This window comes from Suricata suricatta, chromosome 3, assembly GCF_006229205.1.
Source record: "Suricata suricatta isolate VVHF042 chromosome 3, meerkat_22Aug2017_6uvM2_HiC, whole genome shotgun sequence".
Classification (NCBI taxonomy): domain Eukaryota; kingdom Metazoa; phylum Chordata; class Mammalia; order Carnivora; family Herpestidae; genus Suricata; species Suricata suricatta.
The window spans coordinates 134938493-134959072 of record NC_043702.1 but is presented as its reverse complement, the minus strand read 5'-3'; the positions used below and the strand labels follow the sequence as shown (position 1 = coordinate 134959072).

At 54.3% G+C, this 20580-nt stretch overlaps 1 protein-coding gene across 2 annotated transcripts in view; it reads left to right on the top strand.

Annotated features, from left to right (window-relative positions):
* Position 1: 1 nt before the first annotated feature.
* The window catches only part of KIAA1614 (KIAA1614 ortholog), a 41762-nt gene continuing 21183 nt past the window's right edge, over positions 2 to 20580 (top strand). For both annotated transcript variants that reach the window (XR_003906850.1, XM_029935261.1), the window contains exons 1-5: positions 2 to 51; positions 1632 to 2551; positions 3272 to 3335; positions 12598 to 12741; positions 20253 to 20564. Coding sequence is in view for 1 of the 2 variants with exons in the window: in XM_029935261.1 (XP_029791121.1) it covers positions 2 to 51; positions 1632 to 2551; positions 3272 to 3335; positions 12598 to 12741; positions 20253 to 20564 (1490 nt within the window). In the remaining variant the exon portion in view is untranslated. The remainder of the gene's footprint in view (positions 52 to 1631; positions 2552 to 3271; positions 3336 to 12597; positions 12742 to 20252; positions 20565 to 20580) is intronic.

Sequence of the window (20580 nt, the reverse complement as noted above, 5' to 3'; positions counted from 1 at the left end):
GATGGAGGGGGCGCCGGAGGCGGCGGCCCAGCCCGCGGGCGGCGGCCCCCAGTGAGTACGCGGGAGCGGGGGCCGCGGGTCGGGGATGGGAGGCGGAGGGGTCTGGGGTGGGGGCAGGCAGGGGTGCGGGGAGGCCGCCCCGCGCGTCCTTCCCGCTTCAGCCTGTGGGAGTGAGCCCGCGCCTCCCGGAAGGCTGCCCGCGCCCCGTGGAGCCCCGTGGGAGGAGACGGGTTCTCCGGGGTAGCGGTTCCAGAGGCTTCCCCGTCAGGAAGTGCTTTTCCTCTCGCTGGAATTGCCCCAACCCCCTGCCTTCTGACCTGAACTTGACAAGAGAGGATTCGGTGGCCTGTCTGCAAGAGAGAGTTGGTAAAATTCTAGATCAACTGGTGGAGGAAAGGCTCTCCCCCGCCTCAAGATACCCCTTGTGCTTCCCCGGCTTAAGGCCGATGTGACATTTGCACCGTGTGTGTATTTTGCTTTATGAAGTATGTGCATTCCTGCAACACGTTTAAGTCGAATGGTAATAAACGATTATAGAGGGACTTGCCATTTCGGAGAATTCTATGGTGAACTTTTTAGTCCATATAGAAAGTGAAAAATTAATTCCCCATTTGTCCCTTATGTAAATATGGATTTTTATACAAGCAGCTTACTTCAGGTGAGACATATATAAACATATGGTGTATAAGGAGCATTTTCTCAGAGACCGGGGTAAATATTAATGTGCTGTGGCATGTATGTGTGCACTGAACCCTGGGGAATAAAATCCCATACTCACTGTCACACCCTCTGAAGACCTTGACATCAACCATGCCACTGAGGAGCTGTGTGACTCTGGCAAGTCACTTAACCTCACCAGTCTGGATATTCTCTCTCATCAACAGAATGAGGAGAGTGGGGGGTAAGTGATCACTTGATCACTGGGTGCTTTGAAAAAGCCCTGGTTTTGGATTCCAAATCCGGCCTCCCTTTAGCACCTGCGTGACCGAATCTCTATGTGCCTCAGTTTCTCTGTCTGTGAAAATGAGGAAGATGACCCCATGCTGGCAGCGTGTGAGGATTATTTGACAGTGTGTGAAAGCTCTTGCAGGCCTGCCTGGTACACGTAGCTAGGAGTCAGGGACCAATCATGGCCACCGTTTTCGCACAGCCCCTTGCTGCTGTCCTGGGGCTTGTACACAGGTGGGCACCTTGAACCAGAGGGTTAGATCCTGTGGGGTATCTTCCTGAAGTTCCTCCTCTGCACCGGATTCCCTTAAAAAGGAAAGCGCATGTTAGCTGTTAGCCAAGGTTGATATCCACTGAGATCACTGGTCAGCAAAGCAAGAGGCCAGGGATTAGGAAATCTGGCCCCTGTTTTCCCTCTGGTCCACAATCGGCTGTTGTTTGAAACTTCATTGTGCCCCATCTCTAAAATGGGGGTAGAGAAACTAGAACACTCCTCAGACTTGGAAGAAGAAACTCAGTAGTAACTTATTTGTGCCATCCAATGATTTATACTTTTCAAAGCTCTGTCCCCAAGTTCTCATCTGGACAGGGCTCAATACCAAGGCACTTTGGGGACCCAGGGGGGTGTTGGAGCTATTAGCCCTATGCTGGGTCTCAGGAGCTCTGTGACTTATTTTTTCCAGAGGGACCAAAATAGGGAGCAGACCAACCAGCTCCGTGGAGATGACCTCAGGTGTGGAGAAAAGTGGCTCTGAGCCACAGCTGGATAATGGACACCTCCCAAGACCCTGGTCCTTCTCTCTGGAAGCCAGAATGCCCAACCTGATGGCCCCCCAGCACCCCAGAGCCCAGGGGATACAGCTCCAAGGTCCCTCTGTGCTGGAGTCCAAGGTGAGGGCCTTGAAGGAAAAGATGACAGCAGGCAAACAGGGGGTGAGCCCCTGCCCCGCTTCTCAGGAGAGGCCATGGAAGAAACCCAAATGCAGGCGAGTCAGAGTGGGCGGAGCCAGGACCCCATCAGAGGGGTCTTCCTTGCCAGATGCTGAGGCGGTCCTCCCTGCTCAGAACGTGACCGAGGCGCAGCTGGACAGTGTTGTCAACAAGGATGAGCCTGCCAGGGATGGGGTTCCCAGACCACCCAGGCCGCCTTCTCCTGGGCTTGAGTGCTGGGACCGGAAGAGTCCGTGGCCTCCAGAAGCAGCATGGGCATCGCCGGACAAGAGGAGCCTGCTGCCAGGGCCTGGCTCTTTGCCAGAGAGCCCTATCCACAGAGTCACCCCCGGCCTGCCTGGGGGCCCTTGCAACAAAATCACCCACAGGCCCAACCTGAGGAAAGGAAGATCATATGCCCTTCAGGAAGGTCTGGTTACAGGGGGAGACCTGGATAGCTTGTCTCTGACCTCCGAGGAAGACGTTGTCCCCAGGGGGGCTCGGCGACCTGGAGACCTGGGGGCTCTGGGCACTGGGGGCAGTGCCTTGTCCCTGTCTGACCGGGTGGAGAGGAACCGCCTTCTGCTGCAGGAGATGCTAAGCGTTGGGGGGCAAGGCCCCCCCAAGGTGGGACTCCCAGTCTGGACTCCATCCCAGGACAGAGGTGCACCAGGTGAGGCTCGCTCTGTAGGGCGTGGTGGTGGCAGAAGGAGGGAGTCCAGGAGGGCACAAGGGGGAAAGAGGGCACCTGCGGAGGGGTGGGGCAGGGAGGAAAGAAGAGCACAGCTGCCTGTCACCTAATTCGTCAAGAAGTCCTCCTTTCTTGGCTCTGGCAGACTGTTTACCTGTCTGCTGAAGACCCCATGACCCCCAGAGCAATTGGAGGCCACCCTCTGTGCTTGGTGTGGAGGCTACCATGGTTTCTTCCCTTTCTGTCTCTCTTGTAGCCCTTCTTGAGTGGTATTTTGCACCTCCCTCTACTGACTTGCCCTCAGCTCCCAGGGGGTTGCCTTGCCTCCTGGGAGAAACCCTACCCACTAAGAGGTCAGGTGTTCTGTTAGGTGGGCTGTACTTGGGCGGTGGCACTGCTGGGACATGCAAGTGTCCGGGCCCAAGAGCGTCTTCTTTCACATCCTTCCTCCCACCCCAAAGTCCATTCCTCACCCCATGCCTGACAGGACCCACCCGGTCCCCTGGGCCCTTGGCGGTGCCTGCCAGCTGTCACTGTGACAGGCCATGCCTCTACTTCTTAGGCTGAGACACAGAGTGGAGTTGAATTTATCTGGGGAGTAAACTGCTCGTGGAGAAGATTTCTTCTCCATGTTTAGTAAGTGGCCCCTGAGAGCCCAGTTTCTGGCTCTGCCCTGACCTCTGCTTCTGTTCTGCGTCCTAGAACGACCAACAGGGGATGTGGACTGGGACTCGGGCATCTCCCTGCAGGACTCAGACCAGAACAGGTAAGGTGCACACCTCTGCCCCTGCCCTCCTGGCTGTGGTCGCCTCGCTGACCCAGTACCAGCAGAGTGGGAGACCTGGAGAAAGCAAGAGGCGGCAGACCCTCCACCAGCAGACCGGTGCACAGTGGGCCGCTGTGGGTCCTCATAGCTGAGACCCCACAGAACGCGCCAGTCACCCCTAGTGCCCACTGGTGCCTGGCTCCTGCTTGAGCAGAACCACTGGGTGTGGGGCATGGTGCCAAGAAGGTACCAAAAACCTGCTTTGCCTCCCTGGGGGTCATTTCCCCTGTTCTGGCCTCTGTCCCTTTATCTTTAAAGTGGCCCAAAAAGTATCTGTCTGGTTGACTTCGCAGGACTGTCGTGAGGCTAAAAGGAGGCAAGAGTTGTGAAAATCCTTAGGGAAAGTACACAGACGCAGAGCTCTTACTTCATGGTCCCTTTCCCATCCAGGGTGGGTGCTGGCTCCTGTAAAGGATTTCACCTCCTCCAGCCCTCCGGTGTCTCGGGGACCTGGCACACTGGGATGGTCGGGACAGGGGGCCACTTTCTGACATGGGTAGTGACCTGACCCGCAGGACATGCGCTCGGTGGGGGTGAGCGGCCGCCGCTGGCGCCTGCTCAGAGGTGTGCTCAGTCTCTGTCTTTGCTGATCTCCTGGCTCGGGGAATGCCAGGCTCCGCAGAGGCTCCGTTTCTCCAGCTGCTCAGTAACGTCACCTGTTGGGGATCTCACGGTTTCTGTGGAGGGCAGAGAGCAGAACTGTTGCTTCTTCGTTACCAGGCCAGTTGTGCATAAATTCAATTCCATGTCATCTGACCTGCCCTCCAGGAGACGTGGAGGGGACCCCCTTGGTCCTGCTTTTACAAATTGAGGGCTGCCCAGATTCAGGCGACCCAGCTTCTGCTTGGCTGTTGGCCTTTGCAGTGGCCTTGGCCAAGGGCCTGGTACACAGGGGGCTGTCTGGCTCCTTCATCCCTCATTATTTGTGACTTGGAATCATAGTTGGCACCGCCCTGCCAGGGCTCTCTTCTTCTGCCTCCATGGCCACTGTCCACTGCCTCTCATCAGGTCTCCCCATAGCCCAGCCGCAGCATGGAAGGGTGTGAGACTGCATAAAGGACTGTGATCCTCAGCGACACCCTGTCATCCTTCCTCTCCCTCCTCCTTCCCTGGGGAGCCGGCAGAGAAGGCAGCTGAGGCAGGGGAAGATGGCGCCTCTCTTCCTGCAGCGGCTGCTGCCCACCGCCCCTCACAGCCTTTCTTCCAGGGCCGGGAGAGGCCCAGCTGCAAGGTGCTGCCACTGGCAGTCCCTGTTGAGAGGAGAAGCCGAAGCTCCCAGCTTGCATGTTGGATGATAAGTGATCAAAATACCTGTTTTAAAGGAAGAGAACATCAACCATGGCAAAGGAAGGCACTCTCCTCCAGCCCTGTGCAGAGACGGCATTTGCACAGAATCCTCAGGACGGGGATTGCTGGACTGTGGTTTAAACTGCCAGGCCGTCTGCAGCACTTTAGGGTTCGGCTCGCATGTATGTGTGCGGGTGTAGGATGTACGGACATGCGTGTATTCGTGTACGGTGTGACCCGTAGGTATCTGATGGGTGGGTGTGGGTGTGGATGTGTGGAGAGAAGCTGTCTTAGCATTCAGACTGTGCCCAGCACCTATCTGGGCATAGAGTTGGCATATGGGGAACCTCCTCATCTGGTCTGTTTGGAAGGTCATTCAGTGAACCCCATTGACTTCCGTTTGCAATCTACAGTCAGGCCCCTGCTGAGGCAACCCCCAGGCTGAAGGGGGTCAGGTTCAAGGATGAGAGAAAGGTCAGCCATGTGTTGAGGCCCCGTTGGATGGGGCTCCTCATTTCGTTCTGTTTCTGAGTCTCCTGGCAGCTATGAAAGTGGTCCCTAAAACACCACAGGCTCCATCTGTCCCCTGAGGCAGGTAGGTTTACTGATGCCATTTCTGTATAGCTAACCGGCCCAAGAGAGTTCTGAAATAAGGCATCGACTGTCCGCTCTGCAGTCCAGTATCCTGGGGACTTAGCGCATGTCCCGAGGGGCGCGGGGCCCTGGGCAGCGCAGTGTCCTGAAGCTGTGGCCAGGCATCGTGATGGCCTCTGTCAGGGGCTCAGGGTGCGCTCTGGCAGTGAGTCCTCTCCTCTGAGGGTGGGCAGATAAATAAATGGTCCTGCTTCACACTGAGGTTTAGCATCAGTGCCGTTCAGTACTGCATCAAATGGTTATTAATCCAACGCATATTTAATTATAAAATACACATTAATCCATGTGTATTTAATTAGAATGGTCTACAATTGTTACTGCTTTGCAAGTGGTAAGACAGGAAGCTCGTGAAATGATGATTACCTGAGACAGTAGTCACAATTGGCTGGGGCAGGGGGCAGGGGCCAGGGGGCCGCCTGTTGTTGGGGGGGGTCACAGGGAGAGCCGGCCTTGCGGGTGAGGTACCTGCGTGCCGTGGAAACACCAGAAGTGCTCTGGGATCCTGCGTGCTAGGGGCCAAAAGCTGAGGAGACCTCCATCCCCTGACCCCAGTGTTGTCCCCTTTGCTGAGGTGCAAGAGAAGGTTCTGTCCTAGAGAGCTGGAACATCCCGGTGGCCCGTCCTTCCCTCCAGAGGACCATGCAGGGACAAGGACAAGGTGTCGCTGAGGACCACAGCCCTTGTTGTGTGCCAGCGCCTGTGCTAAGTGCTCACCCCGTTCTCACTTTATCCTCATAACCACCTGTATGGATTGTTCCTGTTTCACTGACAGACAGACCCCTCTGGGGAGAGGCTAAATGACTTGCCCAAGATGACACAGCTATTAAGTACGGGAAAGCAGGGCTGCCTCGTGCCAAAACCTTTGCTCTCACCTGCACCCCACACTGCCACACTTTCCTCACTGTGCCCCACAGGCCCTCCTTGAGTTAGGCATCTGGGGTCTTCTGCCTCCCCCAGCACTGGCAGGTGTTCTCAGGGATAGGCAAAGGAGAGGTGACGGGCTCCACAGGCTAATCTTGTTTCTGCCCGAGCCACTGTGGAGGCGATTGGGAAATGGGGATTTGGGGAGGGGATGAGTGGGGACATAAGCACTTCAGAGAGGGCAAGTGGGGGCCAGTGCTGTCAGCCCCCTGTTCATGGGCTGACTGGGTACTGGTCCTGTCAAAGTCAGGAGTAGGGAGGATAGTGACGCAGGTGCTCTGCCCAGGGCCGGCTCTGCCCTCTTCATTCTTCATAGAGCTCTCAGGACCTTCCGTGTGCGTCCACCCGGATCCTCAGGTGTGTCTGCAGGGCTTTAACTGCTGCTCTGCTGGGGGCAAAATGGAGAGGAGAGGGTCTCTGGGGCTATGTTTTATTTGTGCTTTGACGATAAAGGAGACTCAGAGGATTCCCTAGGCTGTTGGTTCTACCCCTCTACCCCCTAATCCCCATGGTAGAATCATCCCCATTTCAGAAGGTGAGGCTCAGAGGAAGCCCAGTCTCCAGGACACATGCCTCTTCATGAAAAGAGAAGGCAGAGTGCCAGCCTGCAGCAGCTCACGCTCTGGTGGGTCCCAGTGTTCAGGCCCCTGTTGGGATTGCTAGAGGTCAAAACTCCCCGCCCCAAAGCAGTTTGTAGACTCCAATTTAAAGGCAGGCAGGCAGGGAGCCCCTGAGACTTTCAGAGGCCTTGCCTATGGCTCCAGTGGCCAGACCCACAGCTCCGAGAAAATCGCCAGCATTTGAGAAGTGAATAGATTCGCGAGCATTTTGGGAGAGCCTCCTGTGAACCGACCCTGGTGTATAATTTCAGAGGGAATTGCCTGTTGTCGTGCCCACTGCCTTCTCTGCCTATACCAGCTTTGGCTGTAGATGTTGCAGGTGGGTCTCCTGCAGCTCCTTGGAGGCAAAAACTGTGCAGGTCTTATTTCTGGGACACAGTCCCGGCCGAGCAGCCGCATGGAACAGGCGCTGGGGAAACATCTAGTGGGAGCGCCTGTGCATGAGTGTAGGTGGGCTTGCTAGGGTCCGGATGGAAACAGGAGAGGACACACCAGGTGGGCAGGACCTGCAGGAATGCTTGCGAGAAGGGTGAGGTGGAATGCGTGGACATCGTCAGGATACAGGGCAGGGAGGCTGGCTCTCCATAAATGGAGAGCTTTGGAATTTAGATTTGAAGTAGGGCAGTCAGAAATGAGAAACATTAACCATCTTCTTCTTGCCACACCCACCCTCTCGTGGTAGGACCACGACATCTTCTGACAATGCAGGGCTGTTGCTGTGCCCTGTGGCCTGGTGCCTGTGCTATAGAGCTGGTGAGAGGGCTTGGAGCTCACTCGGGCTTACTGGTCTGGTTCTGGATCTTCTGGGCCCCTAGGATCAGGAGGGGCACAGAGTCCTAGGGGTGAGCATGGGAGAAGAACCACCCTTACACATCCCCAGGATCTCAGGGCCATCAGTGTACCTGGGGACAGCCCAAAGCAAAGGGGTAATGCAGGGTGGCAGAGTCAGCCTGTCCTGCATATCCCCAGCCACCCACCATCCTGCCCACCCACTCAGATATACAGACATGGCATGACTCAGTTGGCTAGGTGCCTGACTTCAGCTCAGGTCATGATCTCATGGTTTGTGGGTTCGAGCCCTGTGTTAGGCTCTGTGCTGACAGCTCAGAGCCTGGAGCCTGCTTTGGATTCTGTGTCCCCCCCATCCACTCTCAAAAGTAAATAAATATTTAAAAAATTTAAAAAAAGATAGACAAAGGAAAACTGGAGAAAAGCCCCCTTAGAGCTCTCAAGCCCACTTGAGAAACTAAAAAGAAAAGTTAGACCACTCACCAGTGTTTTCAGATGCTTACTGTGCTCCTGATCACCTCGTGCTCTAAGTCCTGGGTAGAGAAGGAAGGACACTGACACTGAAGCCCTAACACACAGCGAGTACCACCTGGAGCTTTCTGCCATGCCGTTAGCTCACTCACACACACAGCACACATTCTCATCATGGTCCCAATCTTCGTGAATACAGAGGCTGTAGAAAATTACCTTAGACCGTCTGTGAGGGGTGGGCTGAAATTCAACAAGAGGAAGCCCTCTTTCCTGGCCACTCCCCCCACTATTTGGGGGTGTCTTGGACACCTCCCTGCACATGCTGAGGCCAGGCGGTGCTGACCAGAGGGGCAGTCCCATAGGGAATTTGTTAGCCTTCTTCAAGAAGGCAAGAGCAAAGCCAGCAAAGCCCCCAGATAAGAAGTTGGCATCTTAAGAAAGCTCTGCGGGCTTTCAGAGGTGTTACCCAAGGCAGGCGCATCCTACGCCATTTTGAAGGAAACCCGCTCTTCTCTGTCGGGAAGCACCTGTTTATTATCCCGCCAGCAGCGTCCCTCTGCTACAGGTCGCCTCTGGCTCCCTAGTTTGGAAAGTGCCTTTTCTGTGAAGCCCTGTCAAAGGCTGTGTGGAACAAAACCACCAAGCCTCCTTGAGCCTTAAGATGGCTTCACCTCCTAACGCACCTTCCCCTTGCAGACAACGACAAGGTGATCTCTTCAGCAGAGATTCCAGTTCATGTTTAGGGACTCCATCCTTTGTCCTTAAGGGGGCAAGGGTGACTTAAAAGAAGAGTACCAATAATAACGGCAGTAGTAAGCATGATTGCTAACCCCGGTGGATTCTTACCCAGTGCCCAGCTCTGTAATAAGCTGTTTTAAGGAGCCCAATTCACTTATCAGCTGAGCCCTTAGCAGATGAGGAAAATGAGGCTTAACCCCAAAGTAACCTGCCAGGATGACATGGCTTGTAAGGGGACAGCCCAGAACGAGGGCCCCGTTAGGCTGCCTCAGAACCACGCTTCATCCAGCGCTGTGGCTGCAGCCTGCCCGTGGCCTGCAGCCCTGGGGAGGAGGCTGCTGGGGGTGGGGGCAGGGAACCTCCTGCCCTCAGGGCGTGCAGTCAGGAATCCGTTTCAGGCCTGCCTTTTCTCTTCCCCTCACTCAGGAAACTACACCGTATAGCAGCAGGAGAGCTCGATCCTTGGTCATCTAGAGGCTTTATGATATACAAAAGTAGAAAAAATGTTGGGGAAAAAGGTTTATATGTGTTCTATACGCTATTTGTTTCCTCTCTACCCACTGCATCCTGGAATCTGGGAAACATCATAGCTCTTTATAGTCCAAATTATTTCCCTAATTTGTGTTCCTGGGATGAAACGGTTAGACCCAGACTTGCTGGAGCTTATTATTTTAATCCAGGATTATGATGGATGCAGAAAGAGGCCAGTCTATCCTGTTGACCCCCCACCCCCACCTTGGCTAGGAGAGGAATGGTGTCTGTCCTGACTCAAGACCTCGATATGTCTGGTCCTGAGGGGAGCTGAGGTCGGAGCTAAGCCTGTCTGACCACCAGGAAGCTGGCTTAGATGAACAGGCCAGATGGGGACACATGCTCCCTGAGTCCTTGAAATCAGCCTGGGACACTGGTAGTTGGAGGGACAGAGGGAAGGGCCAGAATCCTCATGTGGAACGACAGTTGTTCCCCCAAATTAGTTCCTGGTAGGTGTTGCTGCTCCTTGGCGGCCAGACACCTGTGTTGTGGATCCAGGGAGAGGACCTCAGAATCCCTCCCCCAGCCTCGTGGTGCACCAGACTACCTGGGCAGCCCCAGACTCACAGGTAGCAGGTGCGATCTACTCCCGTATCCAACTCCCACTCTTTACAGATGGGGAGACTAAAGCCCAGGGAGGGAGAGGCACTCAGCCACTTTAACCGCAAGCCCTACTTGCTGAGCGAATGAGCCTCAGACAGGCAGGCTTTCAAGAGAGTAGCAAAAACTGTTATTCTGAGATGGAGTTGCCTTAGTGTAGCCCTGCGTGGCCTGCCCCAGCCCTTCCAGGAAGGCTTCATAATTGTGGGAGCCGAGATTGTGGGGTATAGCCCATGATGGGAATGGGTTGGCTCTGAGGCTGTGTACCCTTGGCAGAGGCCAGGGCCAGATTAGACTGGAGAGCCTCCTTCAGATGGAAGATTCTGAACCTGTGTGCCTGGCGGGGCGGACCAGCACAATGCAATGCACGATGGATGGGGGTGGGCAGTCCAGCTGGGAGCTGCTCGGCGTCCTACGGCACTGCAGCTGCCAGTCCCCACCCACCTCCTGGTAGAAGACTGCTTTCCCCTCCATGGGGCTGGTCAGGGCCAGGAGTTCCTATCCTGTTGACCTTGACAGCCCTCGGTGAAGGTGGCGGCCCACCCCCATTCAGCTTGTTACTGCATGGATGCCTTAGGAGCCTAAAAAAGCCTTGCTTTTCTAATCAGTGGAGAAAGCAGCTTTGTCTGCCAGGAACCAAAGCAGGGTGGCTGATGAAAAAAAAAAAAAAAAAAGAATTAACAGCTCCAAGTAGAGGGCCCAGAAAGGAAACAGCAAAGCTGGAAAATGACTTAAAAACCTGGGGGCAAGGCCGAGCCTTGCAGCATCTGGCCAGCTGCCTGGGGGCCCTCCTGCCTGCCCACCAGGTCTTGTGACAAATGCCCTCCGACAGCCGGGGAAGCACAGCTGTCACCGGAAGGCTCCGAGTGTGCGGGCAGGCAGCCAGAGGCCCGCGGCTGCAGGCGCGTCTCTCGGGCTGGTAACCTCATTATCTCTGCTGTTGGAGCAGGAGCCCCAGGGAGCACAGCTGCTCCCAGCGGAGCTGCCTGCTTGGGAAGCTGTGCGCAGCGAGGCCTCTGCTGCCAAAGGAGGCTTCACGGGGCTGCAGGCCCGTAGATTCGCCTTCACGGCACTCCAGTAAACCCTCCTGCTTCCAGAACTGTGCCTGGGCCCTGCCAGGGTTCATGGGCACAGATGGTGCCTTTATTCTGGCAGCTCTTTTCCCCGCCTTGGGCCCCAAAGCAAGGTTAGGTGCAAATAATGAGCAAGAAAGAAAAGAAGGGAAGGCAAAGGGAAAGAAAAGAGAAAGAAAGAAAGGACCATAAACTGCCCAGAGCTTGTCTATCCAAGGATGTCCCAAGGACATTTTCCACTCGCATCTGTCGTCTGTCCTCCAGGAAACTACTTGGTACCTTCCCCCCCATCAGTCCCCTCTCCCCGGGTGACATACGGGTGGGTAAGACCAGGGATTTGGGGTGCTACAGTCAGATCTAGGCCTGGCTGAGCCTCTGCCTGCCATTTGTGGACCTTCCCTGGTGAGGACAGCCCCTTCGGATATGACAGTGAGGACAGGGGAGGCTGAAGTCACATCAAACTGGGTGTCTCAGACATTCTCAGGCCTGCCCTGGGATGGAAGGAGGGGGGGGGGAAGGAGGAGACAGAGGGTGTGGGAAGGATACTGGAAGCAGTGGGGCTGGCTATCACCTGCTTTGCTCTCAATTGATGTTCGACCTTGAGCAACGTGCCAAATGTTCCTCTGGGCTGCGGAACACCCTCATCTGTCAAGTGGAGAGTGCACCTGCCCGGGCCAGCCTGGCTGGGGAGAGGGAGCCCCGTGGAGAGAAATGGCTTGTCAGTGGGAGGTTGTGGGGCTACTGTTGCAGTAAACTGACTCCGGCTCTATGTCACTGTCTGTGAGACAGCTTTGAAAAAGGGCCGCCGTCATTTTCCGCAGCTCTGGACTGACCGGGGAGGCCACACATCTGGTAGGTGGGGAGGGCTGGGAGAGGACCCTTATTATTATGAAAATCGAGCCATTTGCTGACTTGGTTTGGGTCCAGCTTAATTTCTCTCAGCCCTGAGCCGGTGCCTAACGGGTTTGGATTGGGACTGAGGCAAGCAAGCACCAGGATTTATAGAAATGTCAGTCCCCCAAAAGGAGCAGACTGTGACGGGCTGAGGCCTGACTTCTCGTGCCTGCGGTGGGGGCTTGCATGGGCACGTGTGGCTGCAGAGAGAGGCAGAAGGAGAGAAGGAGGTGATGTGTGTAAAGACCATCTGGCTGGGCACAGACCCAGTCCAACGCGCCGGGCCCTTCTCCCGTCCTCCCAGATAACTCCGGCTGCCTGCCCAGAGAAGGAACAATGGAATAATCTGGAGACTCTCTACCCTTCTTAGAGCCTCTTGGGATCTCTGCCTCCACTCCCTGAGCAGATAATCTGTCCAAGTCCAATGGCCCTGTCCAGAGACACTCAGGGCCATTGCCCAGAGCCCAGGCCGCAGGCCCCCCTGTGTGGGAGCTGGACAAGGGAGGCTGCACAGGCATGGCTTTCTCTGGCACCGCCATGCTCAGTGCTGTTAAAGCCCTTCTAATCCGTGTTATTTTCTTCTGATCCCTCCCCCGCCTGCTCTGCCTGTGTGCCACCCTGCAGGACCTTTGGTCCCAAGCCGGCGTCCGTGCTGAGTCCCAAGCAGGAGGAAGCCAAGCATCTGCTGCAGCGTGCCCGCATGAAGGCCAGGACCCGGCCCCTCCGTGCCAGCCACGATATTGTGCCCGCCGTCGCCCAGGGCAGCCGGTGAGTGGGGCCCTGGCCAGACTGGCCTAGGAGGGCTGCGGCAGGGAGAAGAGGTCGGATCCAGCCCAAATGCTGCTGCTCACTCCTCTCTGTGTGTGTGTTTCCCATGTTAGGCACTTGATTTAGTTCATTTGGTCAGTCAACACACCTTGACTGAGGGTCTACAGAGCGTTGAACATGGAGGATTTGAAGATGAATGACACATAATCCGAGCTCCCTGGGGGGACAGATGTCACGGTCTCCAGGGAGAAAGACCAGCAAACAGGTCAATACAGTGCTGTGGGCTGTGGTGTAGGAGAGGGCAGACATGCATACAGAGCAGGAACCCCGTGCCTCTATTTGGGAAGGACAGCAGAGGCCACAGAGGACATGGCTTCTAAGTTGGGGCTTGAAGGAGACATGTATCTCCACTGGATGGGTGATGGAGGCCGGGTGAGCATCCCAGGGCAGAAACCATGAGCAGAAAGACCATGCTCAGGATGGGAGGGAGTGGCTTGAAGGCCAGGAAGCTCAGTGCGGGCCAGTCTAGGAGGCCTGCAGGCCTGCTGAACGACTTGGATGTCTCCAGTAACAGCTGAAAGCTGCTATGGGATTTTAAGCAGGTGGATAGCATCATCACACTTGCATCTCAGTTAAGCTGACCTGGCTGCAGGGATGTGTTGGATCTGGGGGCCTGGGGCAGTAAGGAGGCTGCATGGTGGTCCTGGCGAAATGTGATGGGGGGAGGGTGTGGAGACAAGAGATTACCAAGGTCCGGAAGCAGGCAGGTTTCCTGAGGCAGCAGAGTAGTGGTTAAGATACTGGAACCAGACCCTTGGGTTTGAATTCAGGCGCTGCCACTTGCTGTCTGTGTGTCTTTGGGGAAGTCTCTGCACCTCAGTTTTGTCATCTGCAAAATGGGAATTGTAATGGCGCCAGTCTTACAGGGTTGTTGTGAGAATGATACTGAATCAGTGCACGTAAGGTGTTCAGAACTGCGCTCCGGGCATGGCGAGTACTATGTGAGTGTTACCTCTTACCCCTAATCATTTAGTGAACTGGAGGTAGGAAATGTGAGAAGGGGAGGCATTCAGGTTGAAGCCCAGGGTCCTGACTGGGTGTCTGGAGGTTTGGTGGGGCCTTAGCCAAGGAATGAAGTCTATGTGCAGGGTCAGGCTTTGAGGAGGTTGCCCTCCAAATGAGGGAGATGCTTATCAGGCAGTTGGACACAAGATCTGCAGAGGAAGAAAGAGGTCAGAACGGCAGAGTTGGGCATTACCCTGCTTTCATGATGCTAGAGCCATGGGTGAGGGTGAGTTCACTGGGGATGAAGAGACAGGCAAAGAACAAGTTCAAGGACATTCAGACCAGCCTTCACGTATGTGGCTACTCCTGGAGTGACGTCCCATCCCCATCACCGCCTGCCGTTCCATGTGCCATGCCCCTCCAGGAAGCCCCTGCACGTGGAGTGCACGGCCCAGGGCCGGTGCTGACATGGGACTGCCAATCCATGTCAAACTGTGCCAGCCCCGAGCAGGGCATTTGTGCTTTTGTCACGATGATGGGCATACTGGCTGTGCTGGTTCCCATCGCTGTGTGATACTGGATGGAGAGAGGATTCTCAGTGGAACTGGGCCATATGATCTCTGCTGGGGGACACTGGGCTGGCTCGTTGAGGGCCGGGCACTGCCATAGTGCCATTGAGATGACTCCAGCATGGGCAGAGGGCTGAGGCCTGCCTGCGAGTCCAATGTCATCATGACCCCTAGGAGAGGGGCTCAGGGGATCCTAAATCCTGGCACGCTGTGCCAAACGGACTACCCTTTTCTTTCCACACGTGTGCCTTGTCTCACTCCGGTTGGAGGGCCTAGTTAGGAATGGGCATGGCTTCTTTGAAGCATCCTAATATTCTTCTCTGCATATATATGGACTCTTAGATTTTCACAGAGTCCTCCGTTCCGCTTTCTGTAGGTTACTTAGGTTGGGTTTGGGGAGCTTCAAAATAGGCAGGACTATTTACAAAACCAATGTGACTGTGTAAATGTGCTCATGGACACTTCCTGTTCCCCAGATTAGGCGAGCAGCTCATAACAACCCCCGTCGCCAACCTTAAAGTTTGTTCCCTTTTGTCAGGCTGTCCCCTGGCCATAGAAATGCTATAGAAATGCAAGGTGACCCACTTTGGCAGCTGCCGTGTCCAGAAAAGAATTACTTTGACTTGGCAGCACTGGTGAATCCTCAGAGGGTGCAGCTGAAACCTCAATGCCAGATGGCTTGCTGCAGATGCTTCTAAAGGTTATGCTTGTCAGATCACCCTGGAGAGCCATGCTGAGTTAACACGGAGATGCCACACAGGCCCCAGGCCCGAGTCAGATGCAGGAGTGCCCCCACCTCCCCCCACCCTCATCCCAGGGGTGTCACCCCTTCCAAAGAGCAGCTTGGTAAAAGATGGATGGAAGAGCGGGGGGCGAGCAGAGCAATCTCAAGAAGGCCTTCTTTATCTTCGGCCTGGCTAGAGGTGGCTGGGACCCGCACGGACAGACAGACTTGTCCAGGAGGTGGAGAGGGGTCACCAGCTGCATTTTCTGGAAACAAATCAGTGTAGAAATTGAGCAGCTCCTGGAAACACAGGCTTTTGCCATTTTGGGGACAGGCACACCTAGGCTGGAATTCCTAATACCAGGACAGAACATATTAGCAAGATGCAGGGCCTGGGAAGGTGACCCACGAGGGCTGTCGTCCTGGGTCAGGCAGCAGCTGTGTTAAGAGGACAGAGCTTGTCTAGTTTGCGTTGGTTGTGTGGTGAGCGCGGCATTGTTGCAGGAAGTGGGTCTCCAGAAAGGGGCCTTCCCACGGACGCCAGTTCAACTCCAGGTCCTGGGCCAGATGGTGCTCTCCGACGGGGGTGGTGGCTGAGGCAGCTTGAGGGACTTTGCAGTTACGCGCTTGTTTGCTACGGAAGTGTCTTATTTGCTGTGCGCTTGTCTCCCAAGCCCTCAGCGTACCTGTGTGCCCTGTTCCCTGCACTGCTGGCAGAGGCCTCTGGTTTCAGCAGTGGGGTTGAAGGTACCTTATGGGATCAGACTCTCCTTCATTTCTCCTTTTAGAACAGAAATGTTATTTCTACCTTTGGCATGAATTCCAGGATGACTCAATTCACCATCTTGTATGTAAAAGTTAAGGTCATTGATGCATCTGGTGGCACCTGGACTTTCTTGTTAGATTAGGAATTTACTGCCTTTAAAGCTGGGCTTTCTTCTTCATCCCCCAGCATGCAGCCCACACCCTGTCAGCATAGCAGGGCAGTGCCATCTGGGGTCTGCAGAGGGGATGCCATGTGCCGGCCAGTGTACCAAATCTCCCCGTGAGCCTCTCCCTGCATTGAGTGGGCCTGGCCACCAGTGTATCCTGCCGGTGTGTGCAGGGGTGGGGTGGGGAGTGTGGAGCTTCTGCTCAGTGGAGTGCCTCTTGTTTCTGGGGGGTGGGGGGATGCTGTTTCTCTGGCCAGAGCCTCCCGTTCCTGGGCAAGAATGTTCTGGAGAGCTGACCCAGGAACCCCCACGTGGCCGGTGAGCCCACCAGAGTGATTGTCCCCCCGATCCTAGAGACTGAAGACATACAAGTGCAGGTGGGATCCTCAGGGGCAAGAGCTTGGGGCTCCAGTTCCTCACAGTCACCAACAGAAAACTGTCACCAGCACAGGGATCGGAGGGACCACCCTAGCCATGGTGAGACAGGCAGGGAGACCCTGAACCATTCTCACCGGTGGGGGGTGGGGGGGTGGATCCTAATGAAGAACTTTGCCACATTATGAATTTTTGGGGGGGATCCTAGACACTCTTGCCTTCTTTGCCTTCCTCCATTAAAAAAAAGTTTAAAAATTATAGTTTATTACCATGTTGGTTTAAAAGGTATTTATTATATGTTTTCTTGGATTAAGAGTTTGTTTTCTGACTTGAAGAGAAATGAAAACATTTTCATGAGTCCCTGGAAGTGTCACGGCCCAGAGGCACTGTGGCTGCTGTGCCTAATGGATAAATTGGCCCAGCCTGAGTGTGAGTTCCAAAAAACAGGATGAAGGACAGCTCTGCAGGATTCCTCAAGGCAGCCCTTTCAAGCACAGGCTCTGTTCTGGTCTCAAAGCAAGAAGATCCAGTTGCTTTGCAGTAGTTCTTTAAAAAAAAAAAGAAAAAGAAAGAAAGAAAGAAGGGAGGGAGGGAGGGAGGAAGGAAGGAAGGAAGGAAGGAAGAAAGAAAGAAAGAAAGAAAGAAAGAAAGAAAGAAAGAAAGAAAGAAAGAAAGAAAGAAATTCCTCCTGGAGTAGTGCAAATCTGGAAATGCTGGAGTGAGGAATAGCGGCAGATGTGCAGGCCCCCATCACCCACTGCTTCCTAGGGCAGGGTAAACATTTACTCAACACCTAGCCTTGGCCTCCAGGGAGGCCCCCAGTGCTTGCACTGTGGCACTGCAAGCTGCATGATTTAGGAAGTGCTCACCCCTCCTTAGTGTGCACCGGGGGTGGGGACACAATGCTGTGGCATGGTGGAACCTCGACCCTAGCTTTATCCTGCCAGCTCAGCGCTCACAGTTAGGTGACCACCAGCCCCTCCCCTCTACAGTCAGAGGCCTGGGGTCCAAGGCTGGAGTCTCTCGTCTGTCTGACATGGAACAGGTGAGGGAGTGCCTTAAGCTTTCAGCCACAGCTGGTTCCCATGGAGCTCTGCAGAGAATCAATCTTGAACAATTTAACCTCTCAGACCACCCCTTGATTCCAAAGGGGAGCCTTTATACATCATATTTCACTTCACTCCCTCAGCAATCCAGATCATTCCAGTCCATCTGGATTGTGAGGCTAGAAAGTGGCTTTGTCAAGGCACAGAGGGAGGGAATGGTTAGGAATGGAATGGCCAGTGACACCCCCCAGAGCACAGGTCATGTTCACCTGAGCCAGACAGGCAATGCCATTTATCCATACACAAAGTACAGCCAGGAAGGGACCCACTGTCCGTTCCAGTAAATGCTATGAATAGGTTTAGATGTCAGTTGGTTCAATGGCCACTCTTCCCACAGGCCAGCATGTCTTAATAGTAGTTGTTAAGCACGTATGGTTTCTTCCCGCTGTTATCTGAACTCCTTTCCTTTGAATTGCATACCGTATTTGTCCTTCCCTGGGTAGCTATAAACTTAGTGAGGGAGGAACTCACATTAAGACAGCCTTTTGGAAAGCACTGGCATCCTTCTTCCAGAATCACTGAAGCATCTAGTTAGAGGAAGGATTAGTAAGTCCACTAGTCACTAACATACATTTCATTATAATAAGTTGTTGGGAGCGTCTAGGCAAGCTTGAGCAAATTGTGCTATGTCCAGCGTGCTGTTGGAGAAGAGCTCACTTCTCTTTGGGGAGAGTGAGGGGAGAGGAGGAGGAGGGTCAGGGTAGGAAAGGCTTCATAGACACTTTGAGGACTAAAAACAGTAACATAACGCACGACGTATGCCAGCATAGGTAGTTGTGTATACGGGCACACTTCTGGGTACTTGGAAGGAAGTAGCAGGTCCCTAAAATCCAGGCTCCTCTCCCCAGATAGGACTTGACCACTAGCATGGTCAGTGTCTAGTTCTATTTTTGCGGCTCCTTCTGAAGGAGAAAAGATATCCAGCTTGCCTTTCAGCTGCTCAGGTGCCGGTCAGCCTGGGACTGGTCTTGTGTGGCCCCTCCTTTATAGGAATGGGGAGGGACCGTGTGGTCATGGCAGTGCCTTCCAGCACTTACATCTTGTGAGTCTGTAATAACAAATGAGCCGTACAGGTGTTCAGAGGAAGGAAATAATACCATGGTGTATTAGTCAGGTTTCTTCAGAGAAAGAACCATCGGAGAAAGAGCCAACAGAATATATATATATTTCTCCATATATATATATATGGAGAGAGAGAAAGATTTATTTTAAGGAATTGACTCACATGATCATGGAGGCATGGTAAGTCCAAAATCTGCAGGGTAGGCTGGCAGGCTTCAGACTCAGGGAAGATAGCAACACATATCTAAAGGCAGTCTACTAGCAAAGCTCCTTTTTGCTCAGGGAAGATCAGTGTTTGTGCTGTTAAGGGTGTCCACTGATTGGATGAGGTCAACTACATTGTGGAGGGTAATCAGCTTTATTAAAAGTCCACCAATTTAAATGTTAGTCTTATCCCAAAAATGTCCTTACAGAAGCATCCAGAATAATGTTTGACGAAGTCCCTGGGCAGGGGGACACATAAAATTAACTAGCACACACAGGATCTATACAACAGGTAACACTTAACAAATTGGATTCAAATACAGACAGGTCAAGACAAAAGTCTGCAGGATCTGACGCAAGAGTGCTGCATGAGGTGCAAGAGGCTGGAAGCCTGGTGGCCATACAAGTGGGGGGTGGAGGGAACAGAGCTGGGGAGGAAAACAGTGAGGAATGTGGAGGGCCTCTGTTTTCACCATAAAGACCGTGAACTTGATCCTGTGCCCCCTTGGGGGATGGGGTGATGAAGCTGAGCTTCTGGAGGACCAACAGACAGGAGGCAGTGGGGGCTGGACACGAGGCAGGGGTCCAGTGTGGGTGATAAAGAAGCGATAAATGAGAGAAATGGGGTGAGTCTGAAACACCTAGCAGTAGATTGATGGGATGCCACTGTAGGGAAAAGGAAGGGAAAGTACAGCCCTACTGAGGTAGCCTTTGATAGGAAATGTCGGGAAACTCTGGTGTCTTGGCTCCAGGAGGCCCCGTGTGAGATTTAGGCAGGTGTTTTCTTGAGTGGGCAGGACTTGGCCACCAGCACAGTGTATCCCAGAGCAAAGGCTGGTGAACAGAATGTGAAGGTTCTTCCTAGCACTTTACTTTCCTTCTCATGGCTTTTCCAAGCATGTGAGGGCACTGGGACAGACAAGACGGAGAGTCCAAAGAGAAACGCTGGTGTCATTCTGTCTAAATTTTGTCTAACCAAGATGATTAGAAACCCAGAGTGGACACTTTGGGGAGCAAGAATGCTTAGAAACAGGCCCTACACAGTATGTGTAGAGACTCATAATTCACTCTTCCCATTAAATCTTTATAGCAAATATAGCACTGGGAGAATTCATCACTACCAGACGCCCACGAACGCCAGGCTCACTTCCTCTTGAGTGGAGTGTGTGTATGTAAGTGTGTGCGCGCATGTGCGCGCGCGCACACACACACACGCACACACTATGAGACTTTTGCCATCATCCTTCTGTATATCCTGTGTTCAGTGTAATTTATTTTGACTCAGGCTGCGCCAGGCACGGAAGGAAAGCCAAAAGGAAAGAAGCTCCTGTTGATTTTGTTTAGCGCCGTGTGTCAGGTTCAAGATGGGGTTGGAAGCGACTCCGATTGACTGCTTGACTCCCCAGGAGCTTGGTGTGGGGTAACGGTGCCGTCGTAGTGACCACGGAGCACCCACCGTGGAAGCTCTGTGCCGTGTGGTGCCGCCCTCCCCATTTTCTGTCTGTCACCTGTCTCCTCCTGTCTCCCCCCTCAGAGACGGCCGGAGAAGCCCAGCCCTGGACCCCAGGATGACCTTCGCCTGCAGAGACAACCTCCAGAACGGGAACACGAGCGACTCCTCCAGCGGGGAGTCCAGCAGCGGGCAATGGCCGAAGCGGGGCCCCTCCCCGTCCCGCGTCCGCTTTGAGGACGAGTCCGCCCGCGACGCCGAGTCCCGCTACCTGGAGCGGCTGCAGCAGCGCCAGCACCAGGCGCGGAGCTGCGTGCTGGGCACGGTGGCGCAGGGCCCCCTCCGCTCCAAGCCCGACGTCGCGCACTACATCGGCGGGGGCGGGGCCGCCGGCGGAGCGGCGCTCTGCAGG